At 62.5% G+C, this 12,880-nt stretch overlaps 2 protein-coding genes across 2 annotated transcripts; both read left to right on the top strand.

Annotated features, from left to right (window-relative positions):
• Positions 1-480: 480 nt before the first annotated feature.
• Positions 481-1,956, top strand: MNEG_0896 (hypothetical protein; the record flags this gene model as incomplete). Its single annotated transcript, XM_014050628.1, has 3 exons — positions 481-537; positions 740-878; positions 1,274-1,956. 3 exons carry the CDS (start codon positions 481-483, stop codon positions 1,954-1,956), a joined length of 879 nt encoding a protein of 292 aa, XP_013906082.1.
• Positions 1,957-4,036: 2,080 nt separating this feature from the next.
• MNEG_0895 (hypothetical protein) lies at positions 4,037-8,197 on the top strand (the record flags this gene model as incomplete). Its single annotated transcript, XM_014050627.1, has 10 exons — positions 4,037-4,120; positions 4,492-4,599; positions 5,032-5,209; positions 5,600-5,696; positions 6,010-6,076; positions 6,250-6,303; positions 6,627-6,683; positions 7,074-7,167; positions 7,524-7,572; positions 7,945-8,197. The coding sequence occupies 10 exons, from the start codon at positions 4,037-4,039 to the stop codon at positions 8,195-8,197; spliced, it is 1,041 nt and encodes a 346-aa protein (XP_013906081.1).
• Positions 8,198-12,880: the final 4,683 nt, after the last annotated feature.

Genomic DNA, 12,880 nt, shown 5'->3' with positions numbered 1-12,880 from the left:
CCCCCCTCCCCCGCCGCCGCCCGCAGCGCCGACGGCTCATCTCGCGTCTCTTACAGCTGGGGCTGGCGCAGCCTCGACGCCGGCGGCGCGGCCAGCCGGCCGGTGCTGGCGCAGCGGGGGGACTTTGTGGCGGACGCGCTGAGGTGGACGTACTTTGTGGATGAGCGGGATAGCGGGGCGGTGCACACGGAGGTGGGTGGCTTTGGGAGAGGGGTGCGTGTGTGTATGAGTGTGTATGCACGTGTGTGTGTGTGTGTGTATGCACATGCGTGTGTGTGTGTGTGAGTTTGTGTGTATGCACGTGCGTGTGTGTGTGTCAGTGTGTGTGTGTATGCACATGTGTGTGTGTGTGTGTGTGTGTGTGTGCGCAAGCACGTGTGTGCTTTTTGGGTGTGTAGACATGTGCGTGCGTGCTTGCGCTCAAGCACGCACCAAGCTTGCGTCCAGGCATGCGTGTGTGGGGTCTGCCAGCGGCTGCGCATGGATGCTCATGTTCGCTCCCCGCTCGGCAAGCTTCCGGCTGCTGCCGCGAGCCGTGTGCGTTCCAGGACGCGTGGTCGCCGCCTGCACGACTGCGTGCGAGCCGGCCCCCGCTGTTCACGCCACACACGTCCGCAGTGTCACGCAGGGCCGGCCGCGGCAGCTTCACCTAATGGAACCCTATAAACAACTCGAACCGAACCCAAACCTAAAACCTGCACGCATACCGTCCCTGCATGTTCCTGCGTTTTTGCTACAGGGCTGGGGCGCCAAGCTGGTGTCAGAGCTTGGAGGCCTCTGCCCGGGGGCGGGCTACCGCTTCCTGCGGCAGCGCCTTGACTGCGCGTGGGCGGCGCCGCTGTCGCCGACGGTTGCCCTGAACGTCTCCCTTGGGGCGGGTGGGTGCTTGGGCACGCGCGCGGCGAACCGGAGGCGCGGCATGGTGTTGACGACGCCGCCGGGATTACTGCTCGCGCATCAGTTGGCGGTCGACGCATCCCTTTGGGCGGCCGGCTGGTGTTGACTGCGGTCAATGCGTCCCTTGCGGCATCCGGCTGGCGTAGACTGCGGCGTCCGTGGGGTCAGGTCTTATGGCGCTGTCGGGACGGGTGTCTCTGCGCGGCGCGGCCGTCGCATGGCGGGCAGAAATCTTGGCCGAGGGACGCCGGCTGCGACAGGCGCGCCTGTGGCCCCTTTATGTAGCAGCTGGGAGCGTCGCGCTGCCGCGCCTGGGAACGGCCAGGGTGGTGAGCATCCGTGACCTGACTCATACCAAACCGCCCCCTTCACCCAGGCATCCTCTACCCTCTTGACGGCGGCACCGCCGCCGCCGCCGGCCGTGGCGGCGCCAGCGACACCGCTGTCGGCGCCGGCGCCGGCGCTGGCGCGTTCGAGGCGGCCCTCGGCCGCGGCTCCGCGCGGCCGCCCTCCTTCCTCGGCGACCGCTTCTTCCTCGGCGGCGTCGACTCCGTCCGAGGTTTCGCGCCGCGCGGCGTCGGCCCCGCGGCAGAGCGGCGCCGCGGCGGCGGCAGCGCCAGCGGCGGCGGCGGCGGCAGCCTGGGCGCTGAGAGACAGGAAGACGCCCTCGGGGGGGACCTCTTCGGTTCTTTGTACGCTGCCCTGGTCGCCCGCCTGCCGGGCCCCCTCGGCGACCTGGGCGCCTGCGCTCACGCATTTGTCAACGCCGGCAGCCTGACCGCCCTCGCCCCGAGGCGGGACCCCGGGTTCGTGCTCAGCAGCGCGCCGCCACGCGGCGGCGGCGCGGCGGCGCTCGCCGACGCGGCGGCGCGGGGGCTGGGGGAGCTGGGGGCTGCGTGTCGATGGGCTGCCGGCGTTGGTGTCGTTCTGCCGACGCGGATGGGGCGGTTCGAGGCGAATTACGTTTGGGTGCTGTCGTCGCAGCCGGGGGACCGCGTGGGCGCGGGGGTGCAGCTTGGGTTTGCCGCGAGCCCGCTGGCGCAGGCGGCGCCAGAGTGAGGGCGGGGCAGGGCGGGGTGCACTGTGAGGGCGCTGTTGTGGCGGCGCTGCGTCCGCAGGCCTCCGAGGCAGCGCCGGCGCGGCGATCTAGTTGATGCATGACACATGTTTGAAATTTTGCAGTTGCTTTGTACATGCCGCCGGCCCATTCCTGTCTTGACCGTCTGCAGCAGTGCGTTTCAGTCAATCAAACGCCATTCCCTCCTCAGTCCTCCCTTAGTTGGCTTCCTGCATGACTGTCTCACCCCTGAACCCACCGTTTTCGCTGGCGGCTTCCATCAGCAGCTTGATTCGCTCCTGCACATCTCAACCCGTGATTGCGGCACGGTGTAACCCATTCAATTTCTCAAGCCGGGTACTGGCCACGTCACCCCATGAGCGTCACTCGCCCTCGCCCTGCACCGCCTGTCCCCTGCCCGCCGTAGCTGGCTCTGGCGCGTTCAGGGTTGCATGGCGGCGCGCAGGGGTAGAGATGTGCAGATCCTGGTTGAGGTTGCGCAGCCGCCCTTGCAAGCTGCACAGTGGTGCAGGTGCCGGATTTGTCTGCACCTGGGCAACGGATTGGCACGTTTGCAAGATGTGGGGGGCTGGCTTCCCGTCAGGACCGTCCCGCTTTGGTGTGAGCGCCCCGGGCCGTGGCGGGGCGCGCGGCCGCAGCAGGGGGACACGCGCGCGGCACGTCCAGGCATCGCTGGGCGGCGCGAGGGGGACGCCACGCCAGGGGTCCGTGCGGCTGGGAGCGTGGCGGCGGCGGGATGGGAGCGGCGGCGGCAAGGGCGCATCCTCCGACAGACCTGGACTGCGGGTTCTCTTTGCAGGCCGCTTGCCCTGCTGGAGGCCGTGGCTGCCCACACCTGCTGAGGCTGCACCACCCTCCAGGGCTTCAATTGCGTCGCTGGGGCGCACACCTGCGCGCTGTGGGCGTGGCGATCAGCTGCACATCCCCAAGGCCCCCACCAGACCTTGTATCCATTGTTGTCGCACCAGTGTGTGCAAGCCTAGTGTGTCGCCTATCCGAATGCTTCCACGTCAATCTTTCAATAGTAATACTTTCCAAATCCAGGCGATTGGATGGTGCTTCTTTCAGTGGAATGGGTTTGCAGTTGGCTTGGTCATCCTTGCGTCACTCTCAGTGTCACTCGCCGATAGGCTTGGTCGTGCCGTCCGCTGCGACGAAGCTTGATCAATAGCAACCCTATATCCTGTCAGTGTCCGTGAAGTTTCAGCAGCTTTGGACCACTCTCTGAAACTGGCAGCGGAGAGGCGCGTGTGACAGTGGCACCAAGTGCTTGTGTTGGTCCGCCGCAGTGGCCCGGCCAGCTTTAGGACGTATCCCTGCAACTGACCGTCAAACAGAGTGCATACAGCCCCGGTATAAGATTTTTAAACGTTCGGGTGCTCGCACCGGGAGGCACCCGTTGATCACGCACGTCGGTATCCTGCAGACTTCGACACAACGGCAGGCTCGTGCCCAGCTGGTGCAAGATGGCATGGCCTGTGAGAGGCCCTAGGCCTACTTCATCCGCCCCATCTGCAGAGGGCAGAGCAGGTGCAGCGGCGGTGGGCGTGCAATCGGATCGACAAGGCGCCGCAGCAGCTCACGCTGCTCTCTGCCCATGCCTGCACCGCCCCTTGAGCCTTTGACACCCCTTCCATCCAACACTCTCAGCCAGACCCTTGCGATCAAACTCTCTCAGGCCGCATTATAGCCACCATATGCGTAGCCCTGTGCCTGGTGCTGGCCGTGGCGCTGGTGCGGCAGGAGCAGCGCTGCATCGCAAGAACACGCGGCGTCAAGGCGTTTGTCGCGCACACGCACCCCTCCAGCAGCCCCAGCGACGGAAGCGGCAGCAAAATTGGCGCGGACGGCAGCAGGGGTGAAGGCAGCGGCTTCAGCAAAAGTGTCGGTGGCGTTGATCGCAACAGCTCCAGTGGCGGCGGCAGCGTCACAGACAGCATCAGCAGCACCAGCAGCAGCAGCAGCAGCAGCAGCAGTAGTGGGAGCGATCACAGCAGCAGTAGCAGCAGCGACTCGAAAAGCAATGGCGCAGCACAGCAGCGGGCACCGCTGTTCCCGTTCATGATCTCCAACATCAACACCCTAACCACAGCGGAGCTGCTTGGCAGCTTCCCACCGCTGAGCGGCGCGGAGGCCCGCGCTCTGGTGCGATTGCACCAGATGGTTTACTGCAGGTGCCAGGGGTGATGACGCACGTTTTGGGGGTCGGGCGTGTGCGCGAAACGCGTGTGCGTTAGCAGATGCGACTGCTGGGGCTGCAGGGTGGGACGCCGCTGCGCATGGTTGGGCCCAGCCGGCTGCGCCCCCCGCTGTGCCCCCAACGGTGACGTCCACTCAAGTGCAAGCATGGATCAACGCACGCGTGCTGCAATTGCATGCGCACGCATGCACTCACGCACACACTTCACACACCATGCACACCACACGCAAGACGTTTCAGACATACACACACGCGCAACGCACACAACACACACACACACACACACATGCGCAGTGCGCGTCTTCCACCGCCAGAGGGTGCCACCAACACGACCCTTGACAAGACCAACGTGACAGCATACGTTTATGCCGGCGATGACATTGTCAGCGGCTGGCTAGCCGGCGTCCACCATTGGGAGGCCAAGGTGCGTTTTTGGGTGCAAGTTTTTGGTCCGAGGCCAACCAAGGGGGGATCTGGACCAATATAGATGAGCGTGCGGTTGCCAGGGCACTTGCAGTTGCTCTTCATCTCGTTTTCTGCTTATGTGCTATTGAATAGTACAAGTGGTTTCATGGAAAATTACTTCTCCAGAGACCTGCCCGGCCCGGCCAGCTCGAAATCGTCTGAGAAAGCCTGATACTCAGCAGTCGATCAGGCGGGACGGCGGCGTGGCGCGCTCCAATCGAACGGTGCCAGCTTGGGCCTGGCCGAGATAGCAGTATGGGCATGGGACCGCACGCGGGCTCGGCGGCTTGGAGCGCCCCTGCGTCTGCCCACCTGCCTCGTACACTGGCCACGTCACGCTCACGCACTTTCCACTCGGCTGTTTTTTTTAAATGTTCTCCTTCGCTCGCAGGACGTGGAGGAGATGGTCTATGCAATGGGCGCCCCAGTGCCGCAGTCACCCGGTGACCTCGCTCACCCAGACAGATGGAAGCCACCGGCGGCGCCGTTTGTGGCGGACGTTGGGGGCAACGTGGGGACGTTCCTGCTCAACGCGGCAGCCAGGGGCGCGGTCGTCGCGGCCTTTGAACGTGAGCGTTGCCACGCGTCGCGCAGCACGCGCAAGGGGGGGCAGGACGTGGGCGGGTGGGGGTACGGTGCGAGCAGCAGGCTTGCCGGCCCACACTGCCCAGGGGCGGAGCGGAGGGCTGGGCGGGGCCTCCGGTGGCAGGCATGAGACACATTTGTCATGACAGGTTTGAAGTAGTGCCTGTCCAGCCCTCAACAAGTGCATGCTAACTGAACACAGACACACACACACACTCACTCATACACGCACATACACACACACACATTACACACAACACATACACACACATGCACGCACACACGATACTTCGCACTCACCTCTCCAAGCGACCCCCCGTTTTTGTCTCGCCTCTACAAATGCTTGCCCCCCCCCACTTCCCCCCTTCCCCCAGCTATGGCCAACAACATTGCCCTGCTGAGGGCGTCCCTCTGCGCCAACCCCTGGCTCATGGACCGTGTCGCGCTGTATGGCACAGGCCTGAGCACCAAGTGAGCGACCTGAAGTGTTGTATTCATCGCAGTTTGCCCCGTGTTTGTCAGCTTGGTGCCGAAATAGGAACCCCTGAACCTAGGCGGGACAGCTGGGGTGGGCGTGACGTTTTGTTGCCCATAGTAATAGGCGGCCCGAGCTCAGCCCGCGATCCCGCGCCTGCTACTGCGACCGCACCCCGGCTGCTGGCCCTGCACCAGCCGCACTGCAGAAGCTACGCGCCCGCCTCCAGCCGCGGCCCCGGACCGCCGGCCCCTGCCCGATCCGCGCCCCGTCTGCCCCGCGGCCGCCGGTCCGCCGCCCCCCGCGCAGGGCCTCGAAGTGCAAAATTTACAGCGACACGAGCAACCGGGGCAACGGGATCACAGACTGCGAAAAGGTGATAATCCGGTCAACCGCAGCTCGCTGAGGCGCAACCGCCTCCCCCCAAACCCTTTGCTGGGCCTGAGCGCGGCTGAGTTGCCGCATCTCCGCTCGGCGCGGGTCTCGCACAGCCATTGAAACACACAATCTCATTGGTTCCTCAAACCCCATCCTGCAAATCATCTGCAGACGGAGGAGCAGGTCATTGCCTGGTTCAAGTCGGAGTTCAACATCACCGCCGCGGTGGGCCGGGGGGCTAAGGGGCGCGGCACCCCGCCTGCCGCGGCGCCCGCAGCGTCGATGGCCCCACGCGACGTGGCTGCACCTTGGGCCCCTCTCCTGCACAACTGGCGCGAGCCTTTGCACACAGCTTGTTCTTGGAGCCCCTTGCACGCAACACGTCGCCCTGCCTGCAATACGGCATGCATCCCCCCAAACACACACGCACACACGCACACACACACACAGAAACAAACACATATGCACACACATACACACACACACGTGCACGCACACACACCTTCCCGACCCAACCCCTCAACCCCCCTCGTATTGCCTTGCCACAGGTTCGTGGCTCCATCACCACAATGAGGCTCGACTCAATCATCGATCACGACGTCCAGGTGGGGTGGGGGGTGGGGGTGGGGGCTGGGTTTGCGGTGGGGAGTCGGGGCAAGGGGGACGCAACGCAGCGAACAATCCGCAGGGCCGTAGGAATTAGGAGCTGCGCCCAGGGGCGGGCCGCGCGAGGCGCCAGGCAGACGCGCGCGCCTCAATGCCATGAATGGAGGCAAAATCCTTCAAAGTGTCGACTTGCGGGCCACGCCATTCTCATCACATCACATCACATCTTATCACGTCTTGCCCCATCTCAACTTGTCTGCCCTCACCTCGTTTGGCTTAAAGCCGTTCATATTTTCTGATCTTGTCTCTTTTTGTATCGTCTCATCTGATCTCAACCCACCTCACCTCATTTTATCTCATCTCACCTCATCTTGTTGGTCGTTGAAAAGGTCATGAAAATGGATGTGGAGGGGTACGAGAGCGAAGTGCTCAAGGGAGCGCACGGCCTGCTGACTAAGCACAACGTATGGCACATCATGACCGGTGAGGACGTGCCTTCTGTAAAGCCGAGCGCGCGCGCGGCCCCTGCTGCGGCCCTCTTTTCCATGCTCTTGCCCAACACACGCAACCAGCCTGCACGCGTGAGCCTTGGCCACTGGGAGGCGGCGTTACGCTGCTCAGGGCAACCCCTGGTTTTGTGGGTGCTCTATCCCGATTTTGTCGTTGAACAGCGGGCGCAATCCATGTACACGCGCACACACAAACACAAACTTGCACACGCACACACATGCGCGCACACACACACACACACACACACTCACTTCCCCACAAAGACTGCTATTTCGCCCCTTTACGTACACCCTATCGGCTCAAACCCAACCCCTCTTTTCATACTCCAGAGGTCAATTACGGACTGCTCAAGGCAGAGGGCCAGGCAGCATTTCTCAAGTGAGCGCCAGCGGATGTCCCCAGGCCACTCCCCCGGCCTGGGGCCGGACAGGGACGGGGCCCCAGCGATCGCGAGGGCGCATGCGCAAGGCAGAGGGCCAGGGGCTACTGCAGGTCATGGGCTATCCACTCACATGAGTTTGCTGCTCATCGGTCGCCTCCCACAAGGCAGCACACGCGAGCGGGCCAGCGCTGCGCGCTTCTGCCTTGATTTCAAAGCTCCCGCCTGTTAGCCGACGCCCTCTGCCTGCCCCCAGACGACCTGAGCAGCTAAACCCCTCCCCTCAGCCGCCGCGCGCGCATCGGCTCGCTCAACCGACGGCCCTCTCCTTTGACCCACCCGGGGCCATCCCTCACCCCCAATAACCACAGGCTGATCAATGACCTGGGCTATTACATAAGCTCCATAAGCTTCAAGGGCCCTTTCCACAATGTGGCTGCCATCGAGGCGTTGATGCCCACAGGGCTCCACTCTCCCAACATCTACTGCGTCAAGAAGACGCTGCAGGACCGCGGCCGCCCCGCCGGCGCCGGCGAGAAGGACGCGGCCCCGTCCCCTTCACCCGCGGCCGCGGCGGGGCGGCGGATGGCGGGCTGGGGGCCACAGCGCCGCACCCAGGCGTGAGGAGGCGCGGGCGGCGCGGGCCGCGGGTGCAAACACGGGCGGCGGCTGTGGAATTTTTGGATGTCGGGCCAAGCTCGGCCCGCGCTTGAGTGCGGGCGTTCTCAAAGGATCCATGCGGCACCCGAGGGCGAGGCATGCTTCTTTGATCTGGGAGTCGTTGGTGCCGAGCTGCGGTGGCTGCTGTTGTTGACCGAAGTGATGCCTTGTGACAAGGCCAACCGCGCCCTCGAAGGTCCGCTGCCACGCTGGCTACCTTTCGCCTCACACACTCCTGAACCCTACGCATAGTGCAGTACTGCTGCCCAGTTTCGACGGTGTTGGTGTTGTCAGCTGCACACGGCATGATCCATGGGCATGGGCTTTCGATGTGTTTCAAATGCTGCGCCTCCCACGCACAGCCGTCCGATTACGACGACTCATCCACTCCTTGCAAGGGCGTGTTAGTGCAGGCGCCTAGTGGATGAAATGGGCGCGTCGCAGAATCCCCGCGCCGCCCTTGCTTTGGGCCTCCACCATCACTCCTCAGGGTTTACAGGGGAGGGCCTGTCCACAGCTCCCGTGATCCTTAAGCCCTGCACGCTTAGCGCGATCACGGGCACACCCCTAAGCGGCACCTTCATATGCTGTGTTCACGACCTCAAACCGCAATCTGCCTGCAGCTTGCGGGCAGATCTGCGCCTGCCTGCAGCTTCGTTCAACGTCAGTGATTACCTGCAAACACAATGGCTTGTGCACAGAACGGCCCTAATCGGCTCTGCAAGGATCCCGCATGCCTCAAGTGGCCTGTCGGGTTGCCGCTCTCTGTTTGGCGGCGTCCCGCTTCACGAGGCGAGGCGGCCGAGACCAGATCACCTTGAGGCGATCGCACATCCTTGGACCGTCGCGGCTTGCAGCGCAACGCATGTTTGACCGGTCCGCGTCCCTGTTTTCGAACTTTTATTCGAGATCCCGGCTGTTATCGATTTGGCCATCTCGGCATCACGTCGGGGCCCGGCAGCGAATCACAAGGATGCACATCATACAAATTAGCATGAGTAAGTCGGCGCTAGTGGCTCTGAAGTTTTTGCTTGAGGCACAGCACCATTTTCTTGCACAAATAACCTTTTTGTGTGTACTGAATCTGCACGAGCGAGTTGTCGAAGTGGGAGGCGGCTGGAATGACAGCGATGCACGCACTGGACAATACCAACATGGGAATGGTGATGCACAGGCCCACCCAGCTGTCAGATCAAAAAAGGGAATTGCCACGCCTGCAGGCGCATTGTCCAATGGCACCTAAGCAGCACCTGCAGGAGGCCGTCGCACATCGCACCCAGCCAAGGCAGATAGGCGTGCACCTTTTCTAACCAAACAACGCATGTTGAGGGGGGGGTGCGACCCTAGATGCGTCCAACGAGCCCGCGCCCTGCACCACGACCGCGGACCGGCAGCCCACAGTCAGTGGGGCCTGGCGCCGGATCTCCAACATTCACACTCATAGACACATACAAACACACAAAACAAACACACATATACACATATGTACACACATACATACCCACACATCAGTAGACGCCCCGCTGCTCTGGAGGCAGCCGCGCGAATTCTTGCAGCACCGCCACCGCCTCCTGACGCATGAAGGGGCGGAAGGGCAGGCGGGCGCGGAGGGGCGGCTCCAGTCGGTCCTCTCGGTTGAAAAACACCTCCTGAGAGGGTACAAAGAGATTCGGGGCAGTCAGGATTTAGGGCTGGCGACGACGTGGCTGCTGGGGGTGATGTCAAGAGGAGGGGATGACGGGACTTGCAGAGTCTGGGGCTTGCAGCGAATACGTCCGTCGGGGGAGTAAACGGCCGTGGATCACCCAAAAACGTGTGGAAGGCCGGCCACAATGACGCTTTTGACATGCTGTCAGCAGTAACTGATCCCGCCAGGCCAACACTATTTCACCGCATCCGGCGCTCGCAAGGCCATGGCTCTACACCTGCGTGTAATCATCTCCTGTTTCAAAAGCCCCGCATTCCACCTGCGTGCGGCATGGTTATACAAAGAGTGAGGTGAATAGGACAGTGAATACTGGCAGAAAAGAGGGTGTGCGTGCGTGTCCCATTTGGGCGCGGCGCGAAGGGTCCGTGGCTGTGTGCACTCTGCAACCTGGGTCGTGTCAGGGGCAGGAGCAGATGTCCTGCCTGCAGGCCACAGCACAAGCTTGTCAGCGAGCAACAGCAACAGCAGCAGGAGCAGCAGCAGCAGCAGTAGCAGCAGCAGCAGCCTGTTCACCAAGCATTCAATCACCAGACAGCCGAACGCCAGCCAGGTGAACTCACCACATCTTCATTTTCAGCCCCATAGTAGCACGCGCTTATTTTCGCCCAGTAGATGGCGCCTATGTTGTGAAGAGTGCGTCAGAGAAGCGGCGAGAGGGTCAGAGTGTGAGCAGGGCCGCAGCTTCTGGGACACACTCGGACGCTAATGATAGGGTGGGAGTAAGGCCAACCAGCCGGCATGAACCGACACCATGGCACGTGTGGCTGCTGCGGCCGTGGACGTGTGCACGGCCCCTTGCACTGTCCCGCACGAGGCAAAACGGCTGGTGGAGCGAGCGCGCGCGTGCACACAGGCGCCGTGGCGCTCACCCGTGCACATTGGGCATGGCATCGTGGATGAGTAGATGGTGCACCCCGCCAGGGAGGGTGAGCCTGCAACATGGGGTGAGGGGTTGCTTGCCGACGCATGTTACAACAGCTTGCAGATTGCAGCAAATCAATGTCAAACATGATTGAGCAACTCCTTATCATGGCTGTGAGGGCTGCATCGATACCACTCATCACACACAGAGTCTGCAGGGATGGTGGAGGCAGCCTCATTGCCCTGCTCTGAGCCAGCCAGCTTGCTAATTGTTGGGGCGGCTGCCACCAGCAGCCGGCTCACCCAGCTTCTTGGCGGCTTCCCGGATGGCGTGCATCTCCCCGTGCCAGGTCGGGTCATTCTGGCTGAACACCTGCGGGGCACAGGGGCACGAACCAACGCCCGATTGACGCCCCATGCAGCATGTTTGGCGCTGCAACCAGGACGAGGCTTACTGCTCGCTGTACTTGCTATTCTGACCCGTTGTATGAAGGGACAACCTCTGCGCATGTGGTGCTGGGGTGAGCGCATCTACGTCAGGTTTTTCCCAACCATGCAGGTATCCCCTAACCTGATTGTATCTGGTGTTTCATGTCCAGGCATGTGAGGAGAGGGCGGTGAGCGCGGGGGCAAGAAGCAGGGGTGCATCAAGTCAGGGAGGGTGTTGCAGAGTATTGGGGGGGGGGGATGCATATACGCCCGTGCGCCTGTTCGGTTGTGGAGGAGACCTCGCGACGGTACCTAGCCAAAGCACAACCCCTGAGAAGTTGCACGTCACACCCGCTGCGGGTGTACGGCACATCGCATCCGCTGTGGATGTGCTGCCTCCATGCACGCACGCGCTGCACGCATTGTCGACTGTTGCTGTGTGAACGTGCGACGGCTAGTCCCCTGACTTTCCAGAATGACGGGTACTCTACCCACCCTTCGCCAATGACGTTGCCGCCCGCATCCACAACCACTGCGCCAAAGCACTTGCCGGTCTTATCCACGATCCCAGCCTGCCGCGACAGCTCGATCGCGCGGCGCATGTGCGCGGCGTCGGGGACAGCCATACTGCACTGCACCAAGCACGATTGCCCGTACCTAGGCACCGTGTCTACAGCTTCGTACGCAGCGGTGCTTGAAGGCAATGCTTCGTAGCAAGCAGCACGTTTTGCGAGTCCAGATCTCCCGATCTGTTCCGTGATGAGGCCGTTGCTCTACAGTCTGCAAATTCATGAAATAAATTGTGGTTCTGTATGTATGTGCGTGCCTGCCTGGCAAACGGATACTTGTCACCACCACCAGCGAGCGCCGCAGCTCCGGAGCTCGGCTCACGCCGCTCCTCACACCTGGAGGCACACCATCGCAGAGCTTCCCACATTCCTTTCAAATCTTGCTGACCAGCTGCAATGGAATTTGAAGCCTCTGCTGCTTGATCCACTCACATACCGTATGTGCTCCACCAAACCTAGCGTTACTGCGCCCCCCGCGTAACACGGCTCTTTGAGTGGGGGTGCCGCTCAGTTGGGTATGCGAAAGCGCACTGAGCCTGGGCGACGACGACCCCGCCCTTCCTGTTGTCGTTCATGATATCGGCCGCTGTCCGCTGGCGGCGTGTCTGATGAGCGGAGAAGCCGTGCATTGGCAATGGCATGGAGGGACACATGCGGGGCGTGTGCGAGCACGCACCGTGGTGTCAAAGCGCACTGAGCCTCGGATGCCCGCGCGGGGCGTATGCGAGTGTGGGGCCTACATAGTGGTCGGCGGACTCTGTTGAATGGGGCGTCCTAGCCATGACCGAAGCACGGCAGGTTTTTGGGGACGCGGTTGCGCGGTGCTGCTTCTCGTTTGCTGAGTGCTCGACGGCCTTGCAGCTTCGCACTGCACCCACGCGCCGCTATAAGGGAACCTGCACTTAGCCACTGGCGGGGCTGTAAGCGCGGCAGGCAGGTCGACGCCAGCCGCCGCAGCTCGAGCTGAGTCCAAGTTGCGCCGGCAAGGCGTCGATGCCTGTTGGCACAGGGACTGCTCCCCGCTCGGATGCCTGGCCAATCTCTCTACTCATGTGTTTTCCCCCCTCGGAATCCCGTTCC

This window comes from Monoraphidium neglectum (assembly GCF_000611645.1).
Source record: "Monoraphidium neglectum strain SAG 48.87 unplaced genomic scaffold scaffold00081, whole genome shotgun sequence".
In the NCBI taxonomy this organism is placed as follows: domain Eukaryota; kingdom Viridiplantae; phylum Chlorophyta; class Chlorophyceae; order Sphaeropleales; family Selenastraceae; genus Monoraphidium; species Monoraphidium neglectum.
The sequence above is the reverse complement of the archived record's forward strand: the minus strand, read 5'-3'. Positions and strand labels throughout refer to the sequence as shown.